The following is a 20,950-nucleotide window of genomic DNA, read 5'->3' as shown; positions in this document are numbered from 1 at the left end:
AGAGTGGGGGGCTGAAGTTAGGCCAGGTCCAGGTCCAGGTCCAGGTTTCCTTCAATGGCGGCAGCTTTGTTGCTCCTGCCTCGTTTTAGTCACTGCTGCCATTAAAGGAGCGGGCGAGGCAGGAGTGCAAGCGCTGCTGGCTCCGTGTGCTGCCTTGGAAATGGCCCCCTTTCCTCTGGGGTGTGTGTGGATGTTGACCATGCCTCCTGGAGGGATCCTGGCAACGTCATTGCCAGCCAGCCAATTGCGTGGCTGGGGGCGTGGCTGGGGGTGTGGTTTGTGTGCCACCCCCCCTTAGTTTTGACCCTGGGTACGCCCATGGCTCTTTATTTGGAGGCTGGGAAAGGCTAACTACTTGCATGCACGCCATAGCTGCCAAGTTTTCCCTTTTCTCGCAAGGAAGCCTATTCAGCATAAGGGAAAATCCCTTAAAAAAAGGGATAACTTGGCAGCTATGGCATGCACGCACCACCACCAACTCTCTAACTTTTTTTTTTTAAGGTGTCTGATAGAAAAAAACGAAAAGCACAAAACTTGGAACTACTAAATTTATTTTAAATTGCAAGCTTAAGAAGCTAATCTGTATAAAACTGTGCCCTCCAAAGGTCAGTCTGATACCACGGGCCACGGTCCTGGTAAATGGATGTACTGTATATCAGACTGCTTTGCTTTAATAAATCCGTGTGCGCAGAATGAAGCAGCCGAGGCCTCAGAGCCTGATCACTAGGACCTGGGCGAGTAACAAGAGTAACAGACGGATCGAGCGTTGCTGGAGCAACCGCTGCCGCCCCGTCCTCGAACCGAGCCGGACTGTGCAGGAATCCTGTTGTCGGTTAGTGCGTGCGGAGCTGGTCAAGTCGGTAGCCTTCATGACAGAGGGAGCGAAGGATGACTCCCAAAAGACGGAAGTCGTCTATGTTCCTCCACGTGAGCGACATGAAGGATTTGCAGTTTGGGGCGGGCGGGCGGCCGGCCGGACTTGCGTGTGTAAAGGAAGGGGGCGATCAATCTGCTTTCTCTTCCTTGAAAAACTCTTCATCGCGACCCAAAGGGGCCTCGCTGTTAAGGAGAAAGGAACTTTGTTCTGAAGTCGGCTGCTTCTTTAGGTTTTCTGCCTTGCAATCGAGAGGAAACAACGTCCTCCCTGTTCTTCCTTTTCCTGTTACTTGCAGCGCCGCGTGTTAACTATAAAACCAGGTTACCCTTTAAACATGCACATAGTTTCCTGGTCTCAGGAGCACGTAATCATATCCTGAAGGGAGCTCTGTCTTATTTATTTTTGTCTGTGGGATTTTTGAAACACAACTTTAATAGGACGTTTCCATGGGGAGCTATGGCTGAGGCTTGGGACCTGCTGATTCCAGGGTGAAACAGAGGGAATAATAAGGGTTTCTGAAGATGTGCAGAGTGTCCCCTAATCACTGAGTTACTGCAGCCCTCAGGAAGGGAATTTATTTGCTGTCCTCAGGGAATATAGCAGCAGCCTGGAGAAGAGACTACGGAAGAAGGCTTTTCAGAACAGTTTGAGACCGCTTATTTGAATGCTGTAAGGCAGGCACGACCAACAGGTAGATTGTGATCTACTGGTAGATCACTGGCTCCCCCCACAGAAGCTCAACAACTTTGGCTCCCCTAAAAAAGGTCAACAACGTTTTCCTGAACCCCTAAAAACAGGGGTAGATCACTGCCAGATTTTAATTCGGAAAGGAGATTGCAGCCTCTTGGGCATATAAGAGTGGAGTTTATAGGCTAGGGATAGTAGCTGCTTTGAGGAAGTGAAATCCCACCCACCCCCAGTGCTGGCAGATACTGGATTTGCTGGTAATATTTTGAGCAACTAGCTGACTGGATGAAGGATGGATTGCTGGTGTGCTCTGAGCACAGCAAAATTTCAGCGGCAATAAATTAATTTGACTGGTAGATTTGCTGGGTGTTGGTTTCACTATACATTTAAAACAGTACCACTTTAAACAGAGGGCCTCCTCCCCCGAATCCTAGGAAGTGCAGTTTTTTTTAGGGTGCTGAGACTTGTCAGGTACCGTAGACCCTTCCCCCTTCCAGAGCTACAATTGTCAAAGTGGTTTAGCAATCAATCTTTCCAGAGTTCTAGTTACAGGTAGGTAGCTGTGTTGGTCTGACGTAGTCGAAACAAAATAAAAAAAATCCTTCCAGCAGCACCTTAAAGACCAACTATTTTTTTTTATTTTGGAATGAGCTTTCGTGTGCATGCACACTTCTTCAGATACACTGAAATAGAAGTCCCCAGACGCTTATATGTAAAGAAAGGGTGGGGAGGGGTATGGGTGATTGACTGACTGATAGCTGTTGACGACTGTAAATGACTGCAAATGATCTTGCATGAATTTCCTTTCCAGAGGACTTTTGAAATCAGTACATTTTTAAAATGTGTGTGTCTGGAGGCGGTTGGAGGATGGATGGCAGCGAACAGGTTGAGGTTGAATCCTGACAAGAAAGAAGTACTCTTTTTGGGGGACAGGAGGCGGGCAGGTGTGGAGGACTCCCTGGTCCTGAATGGGGTAACTGTGCCCCTGAAGGACCAGGTGCACAGCCTGGGAGTCATTTTGGACTCACAGCTGTCCATGGAGGCACAGGTCAGTTCTGTATCCAGGGCAGCTGTCTATCAGCTCCATCTGGTACGCAGGCTGAGACCCTACCTGCCCGCGGGCTGTCTCGCCAAAGTGGTGCATGCTCTGGTTATCTCTCGCTTGGACTACTGCAATGAGCTCCATGTGGGGCTGCCTTTGAAGGTGACCCGGAAACTACAATTAATCCAGAATGCAGCAGTGAGATTGGTGACTGAGAGCGGCCGCCGAGACCACATAACACTGGTCTTGAAAGACCTACATTGGCTCCCAGTACGTTTCCGAGCACAATTCAAAGTGTTGGTACTGACCTTTAAAGCCCTAAATGGCCTCAGTCTAGTATACCCGAAGGAGCGTCTCCACCATAGCTGCCAAGTTATCCCTTTTTTACAGGGATTTTCCCTTATGCTGAATAGGCTTCCTCACGAGAAAAGCGAAAACTTGGCAGCTATGGTCTCCACCCCCATCATTCTGCCCGGACACTGAGGTCCAATGCTGAGGGCCTTCTGGCGGTTCCCTCACTACGAGAAGCCAAACTACAGGGAACCAGGCAGAGGGCCTTCTCGGTAGTGGCACCCGCCCTGTGGAACGCCCTCCCACCAGATGTCAAAAAGAAAAGCAACTACCAGACTTTTAGAGGACATCTGAAGGCAGCCCTGTTTGCACACCAAACAGGCAGCCTCATAAACATATATTGCATTAAGTAAATGTATATAAAACACACATGTGCAATTAATTTATGGGGAGTACAGAATTTCACTCCCTGCCAGGTATGGACAAGAGAGAGAGAGAGAGAGAGAGAATGAAAGAGAAAAATAATAGAATTGTTGTTGTTGTTTAGTCGTTTAGTCGTGTCCGACTCTTCGTGACCCCATGGACCATAGCACGCCAGGAACTCCTGTCTTGCACTGCCTCCCGTAGTTTGGTCAAACTCATGTTCGTAGCTTCGAGAACACTGTCCAACCATCTCGTCCTCTGTCGTCCCCTTCTCCTAGTGCCCTCAATCTTTCCCAACATCAGAGTCTTTTCCAAGGATTCTTCTCTTCTCATGAGGTGGCCAAAGTATTGGAGCCTCAGCTTCACGATCTGTCCTTCCAGGGAGCACTCAGGGCTGATTTCCTTAAGAATGGATAGGTTTGATCTTCTAGCAGTCCATGGGACTCTCAAGAGTCTCCTCCAGCACCATAATTCAAAAGCATCAATTCTTCGGCGATCAGCCTTCTTTATGGTCCAGCTCTCACTTCCATACATCACTACTGGGAAAACCATAGCTTTAACTATACGGACCTTTGTCGGCAAGGTGATGTCTTTGCTTTTTAAGATGCTGTCTAGGTTTGTCATTGCTTTTCTCCCAAGAAGCAGGCGTCTTTTAATTTCGTGACTGCTGTCACCATCTGCAGTGATCAAGGAGCCCAAGAAAGTAAAATCTCTCACTGCCTCCATTTCTTCCCCTTCTATTTGCCAGGAGGTGATGGGACCAGTGGCCATGATCTTGGTTTTTTTGATGTTGAGCTTCAGACCATATTTTGCGCTCTCCTCTTTCACCCTCATTAAAAGGTTCTTTAATTCCTCCTCACTTTCTGCCATCAAGGTTGTGTCATCTGCATATCTGAGGTTGTTGATATTTCTTCCGGCAATCTTAATTCCTGCTTGGGATTCATCTAGTCCAGCCTTTCGCATGATGAATTCTGCATATAATTGTATTTACTTCCAAATATATGTGTCCTTTTCAGCGCCTCCAGAGAAGCCTGGCCAAGACCTCCATGCATGCGAGTGGCTCCTAGTTATCCTTTCATTCATCATTGTTCTCTTGACTTTTCCCTTATCCATCTGGCTGTGCGTAGAGGTAAGAATGTTCCTGGTAAATAATATTCCTCAAAAGGAGAATAGATGCATTTCTTATTTAAACTGAATGCTCACACACTGCTGAGCACTCGGATTTTCTTCTTAGGGCACCTTCAGCCTGCCAGTATTTTGTGGAAGAGATTAAAGCTCGTGCAGTGAAAATATATGTGCCCGTCTGGTATTTTATCATAGTTGTATTCTGCAACTTGCCCTTGACACAAGGGCTGCACATCCAATTTCACCCCATTGGGTGCACTGCCTGGCGCCCCCTGGCCAGCTCACCCACCTTCACTGACACTTCTGCTGTTCTGCCTCTGCTGCTGGTGGAGACCTCTCATGTGTCATGAGATCTTGCCAGAAATTAGTGCTGATTCCAGTGGCAGAGGTGGCAGGGCAGGGTGGTAGTGGTGGATTTATTCTGCTTAGTTATCTGTTTTTATCTATAAGTCACATTGAGTCCCGTCAAGGAGGGTAAAAATAAAGCAATAAATGAGAAGTTGCTTGCAATGCCTCCCCGGTGCAGCTGCATTATTGTTGTCTTGAGGGGCTGTAGTGCAGCAAAAGGGGGGTTATTTACTTATATGTGTATAAATACTATATACCGGTGTGGTGTAGTGGTTAAGAGTGGTAGACTTGTAATCTGGGGAACCAGGTTCGCGTCTCTGCTCCTCCACATGCAGCTGCTGGGTGACCTTGGGCTAGTCACACTTCTCTGTAGTCTCTCAACCTTCCTCACCTCACAGAGTGTTTGTTGTGGGAGAGGAAGGGAAAGGAGAATGTTAGCCGCTTTGAGACTCCTTTGAGTAGTGATAAAGCGGGATATCAAATCCAAACTACTACTCTTCTTCTTCTTCTTCTTCTTCTTCTTCTTCTTCTTCTTCTTCTTCTTCTTCTTCTTCTTCTTCTCCTCTTCTTCTTCTCTTCTTCTTCTTCTTCTTTTCATTGATACCCCATCTCCCCCCCACTCCAAGGAGCTCAAGGTTGCATACATGGTTCTCCCATCCTCATTTAATCCCCACCAGAACCCTGTGAGATAGGTTAGGCTGAGAGGCAGTGGGTGGCTCAGGATCACCCACTAAACTTCACGGTTGAATGAGGATTTGAACCCTAGTTTTCAGCAGGAAGTTAACAAAACATGGTCTGATTAGTAATGAAGCAGTGTCCCACCAGCCCACCGCAAATAGTGTTTCCACAATATTAAAAGCAGGGTTGCATCAAGCCACCCCGAGCAACTCACAATGAGCACAAATCTTTATTTATTCATGAAGTTTATATGTCACCCTTCCAAAGGAGACCAGGGGGGCAAACAATAAGTAATAAAACAAAGCAAATTTTTTGAAAACTAAAGGCAATTCTAATGTAGTACAGATGCAGACCAGGGACTCAGCTATTACAGCTGCAAATAAAAAGTTTTAAGTGTGTTGTAAAGTGCATTATACAAATGTGATACTAGACGGCAATGCTGATCTATGGCAAATTCAATATATTTTTCAAAACGTTTTTTAAAAAAGCATTTTCACAACATTTTTTTACCTGTGTCTAGATATCAAATTAGGAAAGATCTCAAATTAAAAGGCTTTTTGAAAGAAGGACTTCTGTAGGTGCCCAAAAGACACAGAGACAGCACCTGTCAAATATTCAAAGGGAGGGTATTCCAAACTGCAGGTGCCACAACACTAAAGGCCCATTGCTAATATTGTGCAGAATTGACCTTCTGATGAGGTGGTGTCCCCAAGAGGCCCTCACCTGCAGAGCTCAGTCATCAACTGAATATATAAGGAGTGGGGCAATATTTCATGTATCCTGGCCCCAAGCTTATATAGGGCTTTATACAGCAAAACCAACACCCTGAACACAGCCCACTAGCTAATTGGTAGTCTGTGCAATCCTTTCAACAGTGGGGTAATGTGTTGCCAATATCCTGTCACAGTGAGCAGTCGAGCCACTGTGTTTTGCACCAACTGCAGCTTCTGGACCATCCTCAAGGACAGCCTCACTGAATTCACAATACAAAAGGACACCTGGGGGACCCCTAAAATGCCTGTGTTGCTGCAACATTCTCCTATTTATTTATTTCATGTATATACCGCCTTTATCTTCCAAGGACCTCTACATGATGCACATGGGTCTCCTCCTCCTCCCCCTTTCGTAAAAGGTGAAATGTACAAGATGGAAATCAACCTGTGACACCCCACCCCTTTCCTATAACAGGTTGTCTATGAATACGAGCAAGCTATCATCGTAAGACTGGGGCGCATACAAAAAGGAGGTGCAAAAGGGCCAGGTGAGGGTTTCATTTTATAGTTCCAACATGTGACAGAACGTTAATGCTGATCAATTTCATGGGAATGCCTTGAAGGCTTATTGTGATTGTTCATTCTTCCCCTGGCTGTGGTTAGGTCACAGCAGGCATCCCCAAACTGCGGCCCTCCAGATGTTTTGGCCTACAACTCCCATGATCCCTAGCTAAGAGGACCAGTGGTCAGGGATGATGGGAATTGTAGCCCCAAACATCTGGAGGGCAGGCCCGTCCTAGCCATAGAGGCTAGTGGCACGGAGAACCATGGCGCCGGGCGCTGGAAGGGCGCCAAGTGAGCGCAGGGTTCTGGCGATCTGGCCAGGACTGGGCTCCTTCTCTGAGGACTCCGCGCTGCGCCTCCTTCTCGTTTCCCCAGCGCTGGGTTCCGCTCAGTCGAGCTTCACCACCAGCGCGCGCACAGCACCCAAGCAGCTCTTGCTGGTCTTGCGGTACACGCGCTGGTGGTGAAGCTTGACTGAGCAGAACCCAGCGCTGGGGAAACGAGAAGGAGGCACAGCGCGGAGTCCTCGGAGGTGGCCTCCCGCTGCTGCTGTGGTCCGCTTGGCACTCCCGGGCCCTTGGAGAGGCTCTGGAGGGGGGCGCTGGAGGGACCTAGCACCAGGGCGCTGGATGGGCTTAAGACGGCCCTGCTGGAGGGCCAAGGTTTGGGGATGCCAGGGTCACAGCCACATCATATATTCCAATCGCTGCTTTAAGAATCATGGTTTCCCCCCAGAGAATCCTGGGAACCGTAGTATGTTACAAATCTCCTAGCAGCTTTCAGCATCCTTAACAAACTACAGTTCCCAGTATTATTGGTGGGTGGGTGGAGCCATGATCCTTACAGTGGCAAGAGAGTGTCCCTAAGTGTATGGTATGGATGTGACCATGAATCTGCCAAAGGAGCTTTGGGCTGGTACTTCTTGGACAAGAGTCACTCATTTGGCCTCAATCAACAGGGCTACCAACTCAAACCTGCACCCAGTGGTGACTGGTGTCCATTAGGACCAGTAGGATGGAAGACGGAGAGATAAACAGTAGGTGTCACCAGAGCCAGGGAACTAAAGAGTCAGTGTTGTTTAAACTCCTGCTGGAACAAAGGAGGATGAATGCTCAATAAACAAGTGACCTGGGAGTGCCCCAATTTTTAAATGAAAATGAAATGAAGGCAGTGGAGGCTGGTCTATTTGAGCAAGTGGGGCTGTGCCCCACCGACTTCAGTCTGCCTGTCATCTTGTTTATAGCATCTCCAGAGGGTGGCAGCCCAGACCCCCGCTGGCATTCAGCCCCCTGAAAGTTGCCCACAAGGGAACGTGGCCCTCAGGCTGAAAAGGGTTTTCTTACTGCTGTGATATGACCTCTTGTGAGTTGAACAGTTGTCATTTCTATTCCTGCAGGCATCCATTTCCTTTTGCCTTGCACAGACACCCTTATCAGAGTGGACATGAGGACAAAGTCATTTACTATACAATTCCAGGAAGTAAGTACTCCACTTCCCAGGTTTTTTTCCCTTCTTCTTCTGAGGGGATCTGGAGTCCACAGTTTCCTCACCCCGCTTTAACTGGACAAAAGTCCTAGGAGAAATGGGATACATTGAACTATTTGATAGTGATGGTTAAAGAGGATATTCAGGTGATCTAGTTCGATCTGCTGGATATACTGTACTTTTCCGTGTATAACATGCCCCCATGTATAACACGCCCCCTATTTTGGGGGACTAAAAGTGCGGGGAGATTGTCCAGAGTTGTTGAGCTTTTGTTGTTGTTGTTGTTGAGCTTTTTAAAGAGGGGGGGGGGAATTGCTGAAAAGCACTCACCTGCCTGGCTGACACTAGCACTCACGCAAGCCTCCTAATGTCTGTCCCCTCACCGGCAGAAGCAGCCTATTGCTCGCCCAATTGCCGCAGCAACACCCAATCAACACCACCCCTTGCCGCAGAGACCACTAGCACGCTGCAGACCATATCTGGTTCGCGGCATCAACCAATCCAATGTCACCCCTAGGCACTACCCATGTATAAGACGACCCCATATTTTAAAGATAATTTTTCAGTAAAAACAACAACATAGTTTTACACACAGAAAAGTACGGTACAACTCCCACTTGACAGCCCCAACCAATGTTTTCTCCCTTTCTTATGAAACTTTGGGACGTCTGGTGAGGTTGAATGTTGAAAGAGTCAGGATAGACTTTTTCATACAGCGCGTGGTGAGACTATGGAATTCACTGCCCCAAGAGGTGTATAAGACGATCCCCAACTTTTCCAGTTAAAATATAGAGTTTGGGATATACTTGCCGTATAAGAAATATGACCCGGCGTATAAGACGACCCCCGACTTTTGAGAAGATTTTCCTGGGTTAAAAAATAGTCTTATACGCAGGAATATACAGTATATCAATATTACTTCTTTGAGGGGGAAGCTAGCGTTGTTAGAATATAATGTTATTTACTACATGGAATTTTATTAATTGTATACACGGAATTTGACAACTAGTCATTGTAAATGGATTCTCCGTGCCCTCACTGTGGCTAAAAGACTGGTATTGATCCACTGGAAAGAGGAATCTATGGCTCCCTTTAATCAATGGATACAAAACATGACAACTCTTGCAACATGTGAATGAATGTATGAATAAGTATATTTGGAAAGCATTTATTAAAAATATAGGTTATAAATAGATCTATATGTATTATAATAATTATTTCATTTATATACTTTTGTATTAGACAAGTATGTATATAATTGTAATGGGTGAATTTATTTGTATTTTTAATGCATTTTTATTTCCTTTTTCACTATATCTTGCTTACCCAAAATATTTTCAATTAAAAAAAACCCAAAACACTTTACATCTCTTTATCATTCTTATATGTTGAAGTTTTCCCATCTTTCCTTACCTCACTGCTGCTTCTTCCTTAGGTTTTTACCAAAGATCCAATGCATGTGGATGCAGATGGTGTGATTTATTTCCGAGTGCAGAATCCCATGCTTGCTGTCACAAGTACCACTGAAGCAGTCCTGGCCACTCAGCTCTTGGCTGAAACCACTTTCAAGAACGTTTTGGGGACTAAGACCTTATCTGAAATCATCTCCAACCGGGAACAAATTGCATATTCTATACAGGTATGGCTAAGTTGCAGTTGCCAGCCTGGTGCCCACTAAGGCCTTCATTGGAGCACCCCCACCCCCCACAAGGCAGGTGCCTCAGAGTCTCAGCTTTTCATTTTAAAAAGGTATCTGGCCTTCTAGAAAGAAAGTTATGAAGCAAAAATTGCAGGCCCCCTTCTAAGGATTGCTGTGAACTTAACTAGCCTGGCTGCTCCTGCCTATCAGTGTTTCTAGGCAGTGATTGAAGTCAGAGCTGTGATTGATAAGTGAGTTGTTTGGATACCAGGCAACAGAAATCATTGGCATTGGTTTTCTTCTCCCCTTTAGCGCACTTTTCCTACTTCTGACTTATTTTCCAGAAGTCCTTGTAGTTTGCTCTTTGCTAGCAAGCAGGATTCATTTTTCTTGTAGTGCATTCATCTGCAATCAGGTGTTCCCTAGAGGTTATTTCCCACAAATACTCCTACACAATAAGTGGAGGGGAATGTTAAAGAATCCCATAACCAAACAGCAAATGCAAAATCTGAAAACTTTGCAAAGAGGCTTAAAGCATGTCTCTTGCTGTGCAGAGGCTGCTGTCCAGGTACTCGTTAAGAACCCACTATACAGTGTATATTGTATACATGCCTACTCAGATGTAAGTCTCTTTGTGTTTTAAAATATTATTTTATTTTAAATATTTTAAATATATCATTAACATGCAGGAAAACAAGATACTTTTTAGTAGATAGAAAGGAAAACAAAATCTAGTTATACAAATAAATTTTGAAGTAATGTTAACTTTCTGGACAGGCAAATGATAAATATCTTCATTAAAGGATTTACTCAGGTAACTACATCAAATAAATATCTGAACAGATTTCTAAAATTTGCCCGTTTTTCCATTTCAGGGTGTGGGGGTAACAGAATTAAGAACTCTGTAATGGAGGTATGAACACAGATAGAACTCAGATCATCCAAATCCACTAAAAGGGACCGCCCATGTCCTTGCACATTAATATAAATTACAAAATCATACCACACACACACATACACTTTGGCCTATAAGAACTCTTGATTTGAATGCCATTTTTTTCAAGCAACACTTGAACAAAGCTCATACCATGGTTAGACTATGTCTGATCTTTACGGAGCGCTTTGCTCTGAGGTTTGTTTGTTTGTTAGTTTGTTTCAGCTGGGAGGTTATATGACCATGAGTTTTCATTCTGATTTGCTTGCATGGTGGTTATGTCATTTATCTCACACATTTTAGTGCATTTAGACACCACTTTCCTAACTGCAATATGTTACAGTTCTTAAAATGGATTTGTTGTGCCAGGGAGCTTTAATCCACTTTAATTGCATAAAAACCAAAATATCTAGTGTGTGACTTAATTCCTGTTCATTTGTTCTGTTGAGTCTCATGGCTCATGTAATTGCTATAAAGCATGTATAATGGCTGATGGCTGACTACTATATTCCCTCACTTTTTTTAAAAAAACAGACCATACTGAACAACGCCACAGGTGACTGGGGCATAAAGGTGGAGCGTGTTGAGCTCAATGATGTGAAAGCGAGAGTAAAGGTAGGATACTCTGCATCTGCTGTGTGTCACTTTGAAGCTGTTTTGTGGAAAGCAACAAATAGAATGAATAATAGCATGTTAATAATAGCCTGGGACCCAGGTGGCGCTGTGGGTTAAACCACAGAGTCTAGGGCTTGCTGATCAGAAGCTCGACGGTTCGAATCCCTGCAACGGGGTGAGCTCCCGTTGCTCGGTCCCAGCTCCTGCCCACCTAGCAGTTCGAAAGCATGTCAAAGTGCAAGTAGATAAATAGGTACCGGTACAGCGGGAAGGTAAACGGCGTTTCCGTGCGCTGCTCTGGTTCGCCAGAAGCAGCTATGTCATGCTGGCCACATGACCCGGAAGCTGTCTGCGGACAAACGCCGGCTCCCTCGGCCTATAGAGCGAGATGAGCGCCGCAACCCCAGAGTCGGACACGACTGGACCAGATGGTCAGGGGCCCCTTTACCTTTAATAGCCTTTTAAGATGGTGGGACCGTCACTTGGAAAGTGGTGCAGCCGCAAAAGAAAACTAAGGCTGGGTACACACAACATGGAGTACTTGCTTTTTCCACATAGTCCACACACATTTACTAGGGCCCAGTTTCCTTGGAATGAAGCTTTAGAGGAGACTGTGGTATCTTAAGGATATATAGTTTTATTTACACATATATGCAACCTGAGCATAGGATGAAGGGGCTCACAGCATTAATACCACAACAGATCTTGGCACAGAGCAAGAGATGCTTATGTGTCCTTCAGCTTCTAGCTCTCTCACACTCCACCAACTCTGGCCTTTGTTCTTCTAACTACCAGCTACGTGAGAGGAGGGTGTGGAAAAGGCCCACCTATTTGTTCTATCACAGAGCAACTTATTTGGATAACCTAAATTGTGGTACTTAAACTAGCCCGCCAAAGCCATTACCTTGTCAAAGGAACTGGCTTGGCAAGCTTCTTTGGCAAGCTCAACAAAGCGTCCGGATTTTCACTTTTTGAAATATGGCAGCCCTCACATAGAATCAATCTAGATTGAGAGCAGCAGCATGTTGAGCATGAATGATTCTAGATTGAGATAAACAACATTTTTGTGGAGGAAATGGCTTAGTTTGTATACAGCCAAAGATTCGATGGCATGGGGGCTGTTCATCTGGGAACTTTAGCCTCTGCGCAGGCCACCCTGGAATTTTGAGGTTCAAGTTTCTCTTAAATACTTCCTGAGCTGTACCAAGTCAGGTACTTAAATGGCTACTTTCCAGGACAGTTACATTCTACCTCCACTGTTGGATGGCAAAGTGGATTTATTGCACTACACAACAGAATGCTTTCCATGAAGCTCCTCACCAGATGAACTTGAATCCCAGCTTCAAAATACTGACAGTGTGGATCTCCCCACCCCCACCCGATGTTGCAGCTCAAAATAGTTTCCTGATCAGCTTTCTAACTCTTGCTTTTATTGGTCAAAACCAGAAATGTTATTGGAAATCCCCTTGTCAACACCTCATCACTCAATTTGCGCTATCTGGTGTTGGGCCAATTCTTTTTCTTTCCTTATTTCCTGCCACCAGTGTGTTTGTAGTCAACACCCTTGGAATCATGTGTTGCTTTGGAAAGTGCAAATTAAGTTGTTTCCTTTAAATGGAAACTGAGTCAAATTCCTCCCCTATCCTAGTGGCATAGGGCCATAAATTGCTTGTTGGCCTTGTGATTTTATCCCTTTCAGGTCATTGTGGGAGAGAGTGAAAAGACCAGCCCCAAGATTGTGAAGGAATCTTCTGTTCTCATGATTGAATCCCCCAAGTCTCTCAAGTTTCGCTGCATGCAGACGGAGAAGACCACGACCACGACCTCTGAGGATGCCAGCACTACCAATCAGCAGACTGTCATCAGTCAACAGACTGTCGTATTCCGCTAACAGTAGATATGCTGCAAGGCAGTGTGGGAATGCAGTGCTAACTCAGGACACTGATGCACAAGGAGATGCTCTTTCACAGGAGGCTAGATTCCTTATAAGTGCATTAAGTGATTTTATTTATTTGCCTATTTTTAAACAGTTTTACATTTTGTTGTTTCATTGCCCCATATCCCAAATATGAATAAAAGTAGAAATATGCTGGACAATATATTCTCAATCTGCCATCCTTATACCCTTTCTCTCATCCCCAACATAGCAATACTTAGACCCCCAAGGGTTTCAGATAGGGCTTTCTCCTAGCCCTACTTGGAGATGCTGGGAATTTAATCTGAGACCTTTAGCATACAAATCATGTGATCTACCACCAAGCTGTGTCCTTCCCCTCAACATAACAATTCTGTGGTTCTGAAGAATAGGATGAATGAAAGAGGAGCGTAGGAATGTGGGAATCTGCCTTTTACAGTGTCAAGCCATTTACTGGTAATGGCTCTCCTGCTGAACCCAGCGCCTTCTGCATGCAAAGCTGTTGGTTTACCACTGGAACTGATGTTTACTGAGCATTCATAATGATTTGGTTTGGTTCAAGTGTAGACATACATGCTGCTGAAATAAAGTTAAGAGCACTGGAAAAACAACAATACTGAAGTATCAGTTTTCTGTGTTCATGGAATGAGGCATTAGGAGGTTTTCTCCCTTATCAAATATCTCTGATGACACCGAGTTATTCAGTTGTGGATGTGTGGAACTTTTTCTCATGTTTCAAGAAAAATTTGGGTTGCATTCATTTTTCTTCTGTATTTTGTTTGAGAATACCAAGCATTGACTTCATTGCTTCCTCCAATGTCATCACACGAAAGCTCATACCAATAACAAACTTAGTTGGTCTCTAAGGTGCTACTGGAAGGATTTTTTTTTATTTTGTTTCGACTACGGCAGACCAACACAGCTACCTACCTGTAATTTAAACTGTGTGTGTATGTTGGGCGGGGGGAGTATTGTCCCATTTGTTACATGACAGATGGCCATCCAACCTCTGCTTAAAACCCACCAAGGAAGGAGAGCCCACAACCTCTGAGAGTTAATTCTATTATCAAACAGCTCTTACTGTCAGAAGGTTCTTCCTGATAGTTGTTTGGAATTTCCTTTCTTGTAACTTGAATCTATTGGTTTGGGTCCTAGCGTCTGAAGCTGGAGAAAACAAGCTTGCTCCTTCCTCCATGTGACAGCCCTTTAGATATTTGAATATGACTAGCATATCTCCTCTGTCTCCTCTTTACCAGCCTAAACATACCCAGTTTCCTCAATTGTTCCACACAAGGCTTGATTTGCAGACCCTTGACCACCTTGGTCACTCTTCTGCACACGTTACAACTTGTCAACATCCTTCTTAAATTCTGGTGCCCAGAACTGGACACAGTACTCTAGGTGTGGTGTGACCAAGGCAGAATAGAGAAGGACTATTACTTTCCTTGATCTGAACATCATAGTTCTCTTGATGCAGCCTAGAATAGCTTTTTTTTTTTGCTGCTGCCGCTGCTGCTGCATCATACCATTGACTCATGTTAAGCTTGTGGTCTACTAAGACCCCTTTTCATATGTACTACTGGCAAGCCAGGTGTCCCCTATTTTATACTTGTGCATCTGGTTCTTCCTGCCTAGGTGTAGAACCTCTCCAATCTGTTAAGGTTATATTGAATTCTGATTCTATCTTTAGCGGCATTGGCTACCCCTCCCAATTGGTGTCATCTGCAAGTTTGATGAGGGTGCTGATAGTTGCTAGAAGACTCCCTATTCACTCTCAGAGAGCTATAATTCAGAGTGGTTTAGCAATCAATCCCTCTTCGCAGGGAACTTTGGAAGCTGAAGCTCTGTGAGGGGAATACTAAGTCTCCTAATAACTCTTAGCACTCCTGAGAAGCTACAGCTCCCACAATTCCTTGAGGGAAGCCATAACTGTTTAAAATGGTATCATAGTGCTTAAAACACACAGTGTGAATGTGTCCCATGTTGTTACTAGAAAAACCCCCTGTGATATTGACCTTGGACTGCTTCCTGGTATTGCTTCTGGATAACCTTTAGACTAATACTGTCTTTGTTTGGACTGTGCAGCACCAGCAACCCTGCCTGTGTTGGTGAGGACTCTGGCAAGAGGCTTATAACACTCTACCACAAGCAGTAATGATGACCACCTACACGGAGGGCTTTAAAAGAGAATTAAGACAAATGAGTGGCGGATTCGGCTAAAATTCTGCCTCCAGTGTTGGAATTAGTATGCCTCTGAATACTAGTTGCTGGAAACTGCAGGAGTGGAGAGTGACTACTGTGCTCAGTTACTGCTTGTGGGTTTCCCAGGAGGAATCCGGTTGACCACACTGAGAACAGGACTTCTGGCTCTATCCAGCCAGACTCTACTTACGTTCTTAGGATGATTCCTGGAAGATGTAAACCCCAATGTCTCTCAATAAGTTTTATCTGAAGCCAACAAACCTTCTGAGTTTCCACATAAGCTTTATTAAATACAATTTTCAAAGCAGCAGAAAAGCCAGTACAGTTCAAGGTGAGATTCAGGTACTGCACAGCTACTTAGGCAATTTATTAATATTTTTTTAAAAAAAGGAGTGACATAATTCTGCAGCTGGCGGAAGAGGAAAGGAGTAGCTCTTTAGAGGCAGTGAAGGCACCAAACTTTTATATATGTATTTAAAAAAACTAAAGCTGTTCCTTTTACACAGCCAGCTCGGCCATGGCCCTATCCAGAGGATCCGTGCTCCAGTAATCATCTTCCCAGCCAAGGAACCAGCCAGTGAAGGTGGGTGGTTCGAACCCTTGTCTGATGAGTGTGATGGGAGTTCTTCTGTCCCGATTGGCAGGGTCGGTCTCAATATATCTCCTGGCTGTAAAGATGCAAGTGAAGAAGAAAAAGAAGAGAACACAAGAGAAAAATGAGCTTCTTGCTGAGATCCTAAGGAGGCAATCCCCTAAGAGGGATTAATGAGCTTTTATTGGCATATATGAGGACATGGGGAGGGACCCTGTGAATCCATTTCTATGTTTGAGGGTGGTGCAGAGGGTAATGACACAAGAAAGACTTTTCAGTGGTGGCTCTCTAGGAAGAATGCCCGGTGCCATTGCTGTCTGTTCTTAAGTGCCAAGCTAAAACATTCTTATTTATCCAGGCTTCTGAGCCTGCATATAATGCTACTGCTATTCAGCACACACCACTGTAGATAACTAACATGGCTAGCTTGGATCCATTGATTTCAATGGGCATACTCTGAATAGAACATAAGTTGTATACAACTCTCTCTTTTTTAATTGTGAGGGTAGTTAGATGTGTCTGTGGCCTTTGTTGTGACCATCCTTTAAGTGTGGTGGGTGGGGGCTTGTTTCATTTCACTGTCTAATTTTAATGTCTTTGCTTTATTTTTCACTGTGTATGTTGCTTTGAGGCACCTGAGTACAAAAATGTGACTAATAAATTGAATAATAATTTTGAAGGGCTACAACAAAGAGGTCTCCAGATGACTGATTGAGGCTCATTTTCAGATGGCTGTAGGGAATTTTTGGCCTTCTAGATCAGGGGTCAGCAAACTTTTTCAGCAGGGGGCCGGTCCACTGTCCCTCAGACCTTGTGGGGGGGCCAGACTATATTTTGAAAAAAAATGAGCAAATTCCTATGCCCCACAAATAACCCAGAGATGCATTTTAAATAAAATGACCACATTCTACTCATGTAAAAATATGCTGATTCCCAGACCTTCCACGGGCCAGATTTAGAAGGCGATTGGGCCGCATCCGGCCCCCGGGCCTTAGTTTGGGGACCCCTGTTCTAGATCGTTACTGAACTACAACTCCCATCAGCCCCAGCAAGCATGGCCAATGTCGATGGGGCTCCCATAATTCTTTGGGGGAAGCTCATAACTGTTTAAAGTGGTATTGGCGTGCTTTACATGTATGGTGTGAATGTGGCCACCGTTATGGAATTCTTTAGAATTAGATTTTATTATGGTAATGCATTCTGCATGCACTTATTTCAGTGTGGCTTTACTACGTGCTGATGTGTATGGCCTGATTGGTCAGTGAGAAATGAATCCAGAAATGAGAGGCGTGTATCCATCCTACCTGATGCTTCAGCCTCTGTCTTCTCCACTTCATTCGCGTCATTTCCAACCCAAACAAAGACCTTTTAAAAAAAAGGTAATGGGAAATGTTAACATCCCTATGTGCACTGTCACAGTGTAACCAACCAGATGGCCCTGGAAAGTGTGCAAGCAGGACCTGACCATGGGCGTAGCCAGAGGGGGGCGGGAAGCTGCCCCCCCGATCAAGTAAATAAATAAGTAAAAATACTTAACTAACTCACCAATCGCATCACAGTCCTCCCTAAAAAAAAGTCCAGCCCCCTCAACAAAAATCCTGGCCATGCCCATGGACCTGACTGATGACAACAGTTGTATCCCCATTTGTGATTCCCAGCAGCTGGTATAAAGAAGCTTATTGCATAACTAGGGATGGTTGAGTCTGTTTTGGGTTCTCATTTTTCCTGTCTTGTTCTGCTCTCTGCATTTTTAAAGTCTTCATGATAGCTCATCAGCATTTTAGTGCAAGTTTATTTTAGATGTTTGCTTTTAATATAATTTTGTCTAATATGCATATATTTGCAAGGTAATTCCCCCAATATTGTATGCTATTTTCACTAATTTTTAGGCACACTTCACCCCAGTATATACATTTTTGTACACATAACTTGGCTGGAAAACTGCACTGCAAAATTCAAAGAGATGTCTCTTTCGAAGGATGGCTGTGTTTCAGTTTGCGTTTTGTTTCAGAAAGTGTGAACTAGATTTGCCTTCAAGTGTGACCTGAATCAAATTTCTCCCTCCCATCCTTGTTATGGAATTTATATCCTACCTTCTTATCCAAAGAGCTTAAGGCAATGTGCATACCTCTGCCCTTCTTCATTTTATCCTCACAACAATTCTGTGAGGTAGGTTAGGCTGAGGGGCTGTGCCCGACTCAAGCTTACTCAGTGGGCTTTCTGGTTGAGTAGGGATTTGAATCTTGATCTCCCAGATCATTTTCAAACACTCCCAACCACTACACCACACTGGCTCTCACAATGCATCACTTTTTTTAAAAAAAAAATCCCTTGTTCTACACTGGTCTCTTTGATATGGAGCATAAAAAAGAGCTGATTACTAGTGAAGAGAGAGTGAAATACCTGGTCCCAGGTGTCCAAGAGCATCACATCATCTGTGGCCAAATCCTCTTGGGTCAGCTCTCCCGGTACTTCTTCAATCTAAACCAAATATTTAAGAGGGTGGTATGTTAATGGGGACAAACTTGCACAAAGGAGCTTGCACCATCCCTGAAGCTCCTTTGTACGTAATAGAACCTGAACACCATTCTCTTGAAACTGAAGCACCTTGTGTTGCTGGTGTTCCTAAATGCTTAGACTTGTCCTCCACAGTGTTCTTCCCAGGAGCCTACTCCAGAGTGACCCTAGGAAACCAATCCTCAGAGGTTGACCCACTTCCTTTCACCCTGATTGGCCTCCGTCAGCCCAAAGGAGACTGCAGATTGGCCCCTAGGAACGGGGCCATGTGAAGAGTACCTTTCCCTCACCACTGAGCAATCACAACAAGGCGCCACACACCTGTCTGCTAGGCAGGTATGAGACAGGGTTGTTTTAATTCAGGGATGGGGAAGGTGAGGCCCAATAGGTGTGGTTAGAATAGCTCCCATCAGCCCCAAACCACATGGTCAATTATCCAGGATGACGGAACTTGTAATCAAGCACCAGCTGGCGGGCCACAGGTTCTCCCTCACTGACTTAAGCACACCTTCAGAGACTCAGCAGTTCATGGCACTGCACTAGCCATTGCCACTGTCCTCTAAAACCTTCCTTTGGTTTTAATTCCTCAATGCAGGACAGTATTAGACTATGTGTGCAACCAGTTCATTGAGCATTCATCCTGATTTGCTTGCACAAAGCTTGTGAGGTTAGACTACATCTAGGCTTCATTAAGTGTTTGCTGAGATTTATGTGTGGGGAAGACATGCAACAATAAGCATTTGTCCATATTTGTGTGTGTAGTGTCTAGACATTCATCCCACACTTTCCTGTGGATTTTCCTATTTCTTTCCTAACCAGAAACAGTCTTGGGTTTTTTTAAGTGGATTTGTTGTGCTAGGGTGACAAGGGGTTCATCCGATGTTAGCCCTACTAAGAATTGACTCATTAAAATTAAGAAAAACATGATTAACTTCGGCCCATTAGTTTCAATGAGTTTAGCTGGCTACAAACCAGTGCATTTTAATCCACTGTAATTGCACAAACCAAAATGTCTTGGTCCTGCATCTCTCCTGAAAAATACTGACAGTCTGAAGGTGGTCTAAGTTCTCAGCAAAGCCCCGAATGCATGAGATACTCACAGTAAAGCGCCCACTCTTGTTGGTGCAGGCAAACAGTCTAGGTGGGTGAGCATCCATCTTCTTGTCCTTTAGCCGCGGGGAGGTGCGATAGGCAGCTCTTCCACCAAGTGCTTCCCAGAAACCAGCTGCAAGATAGGAAAGGAACCACACTTACAGGTTTGCCATCATTGTCAGAAAGGATCTGGCTGCCTCTGGTTTTGAGACAGATCAGTGATAGATTTAGGACTGGAAACGAACCATGCAAACCCCAATGCCTTGAATAGGAACTATGACCTGTCCCCGTGTCTTTTTTATTGTTCTTTCATGATGATTGATGTTCATGGTCTTATCTATTTTTATTTAACAAAATGTATGTATCATTAGATTGCAGCAAAACCTCTTAAGCTGGTTACATGTTTTTTTAAAAATAATAATAAATAAAAACAATTAAAATTATCAGTAAAAAACATTAAAAACACACCAACGTCCATGTGGGGTGATAGTTCTAGGACAGTGATACACAATCCTGCTTTCAGGACTGTTTACACCTGCAAGACTTTAGGGGTGAACATGCTGCTTTGTTTCCTGTTGATGCACACCCATAACCTCATGCAAAAATCCTGATTTATTTTTCCCCCACCACAGGTAGTCCCAGGTAGTTTTTGGCTACATTTTTGTTGCATTGTAGCACAATAATGGCCCTCCAAAGAGCAATGATGCTGTAACACTGGGAAAGCATCACAGAACAACTAATAAAGCATACTGATGTGTGGATTGTTCACACTTCAAACCTGGTTCTCCGCCTTCAGCAACCTCAGTTGCACGTGCTCCCAAGACCTTCAGTAGCTCTCTGGCCCCAGACTTCTCGGCTTCACTGGCTCCTTTGCCCACCCACAGGTAAGCAGCAGAGGGGGTTTTCAACACAAAGGCATCATTGGAATTGAGCTCCTTAGCAGCCGCATCCACCTGTGAAGGGACAAATGTAAGCCTGCCATCTGGCACTTTTTAGCCACTCAGTGGCTTCCCCAACATTACAGAACTTAGAGGTGCCAATTCGACTTGCCTTTCAACAAGGCAGAGGCCATTTGGAAAAACAGAACACTGACGCCCTGAGGAACATTGGGCAACCAGGAATTAGGAGTGACAGGAGGCTTGGGATGTGGGAGTGGAATTATTCCAGAACGTAAGTGCAGGTAGTCACAAAATTCCATTGGAATAATTTAG

At 44.7% G+C, this 20,950-nt stretch overlaps 2 protein-coding genes across 3 annotated transcripts in view; one reads left to right on the top strand and one right to left on the bottom strand.

The window, feature by feature from the left end:
* The first annotated feature begins 346 nt into the window (after positions 1 to 346).
* LOC118084276 (stomatin) lies at positions 347 to 14,207 on the top strand. Its single transcript, XM_060270307.1, has 7 exons — positions 347 to 927; positions 4,337 to 4,449; positions 6,660 to 6,732; positions 8,145 to 8,227; positions 9,669 to 9,872; positions 11,341 to 11,421; positions 13,121 to 14,207. Exons 1-7 carry the CDS (start codon positions 693 to 695, stop codon positions 13,310 to 13,312), a joined length of 981 nt encoding a protein of 326 aa, XP_060126290.1. The 5' UTR covers positions 347 to 692; the 3' UTR covers positions 13,313 to 14,207.
* Positions 14,208 to 15,800: 1,593 nt separating this feature from the next.
* The window catches only part of GSN (gelsolin), a 66,674-nt gene continuing 61,524 nt past the window's right edge, over positions 15,801 to 20,950 (bottom strand). For both annotated transcript variants that reach the window (XM_035113402.2, XM_035113401.2), the window contains exons 13-17: positions 20,518 to 20,692; positions 19,748 to 19,872; positions 18,534 to 18,611; positions 17,435 to 17,495; positions 15,801 to 16,206 (exon numbers count right to left, since the gene is read on the bottom strand). In XM_035113402.2, coding sequence (XP_034969293.1) covers positions 16,037 to 16,206; positions 17,435 to 17,495; positions 18,534 to 18,611; positions 19,748 to 19,872; positions 20,518 to 20,692 — 609 coding nt within the window. In that variant the 3' untranslated portion in view covers positions 15,801 to 16,036. The remainder of the gene's footprint in view (positions 16,207 to 17,434; positions 17,496 to 18,533; positions 18,612 to 19,747; positions 19,873 to 20,517; positions 20,693 to 20,950) is intronic.

Source organism: Zootoca vivipara, chromosome Z (genome assembly GCF_963506605.1).
Source record: "Zootoca vivipara chromosome Z, rZooViv1.1, whole genome shotgun sequence".
Lineage (NCBI taxonomy): Eukaryota > Metazoa > Chordata > Lepidosauria > Squamata > Lacertidae > Zootoca > Zootoca vivipara.
This window is presented reverse-complemented; position numbering and strand designations above follow the sequence as displayed.

Excerpts from the sequence above, each read along its gene's own strand:
- LOC118084276 (XM_060270307.1), top strand. The coding sequence starts at position 693 with ATGAAGCAGCCGAGGCCTCAGAGCCTGATCACTAGGACCTGGGCGAGT. Across the intron at positions 6,733-8,144 it reads AGGAGGTGCAAAAGGGCCAG|GCATCCATTTCCTTTTGCCT; the intron begins GTGAGGGTTTCA and ends CTATTCCTGCAG. Across the intron at positions 9,873-11,340 it reads AAATTGCATATTCTATACAG|ACCATACTGAACAACGCCAC; the intron begins GTATGGCTAAGT and ends TTAAAAAAACAG.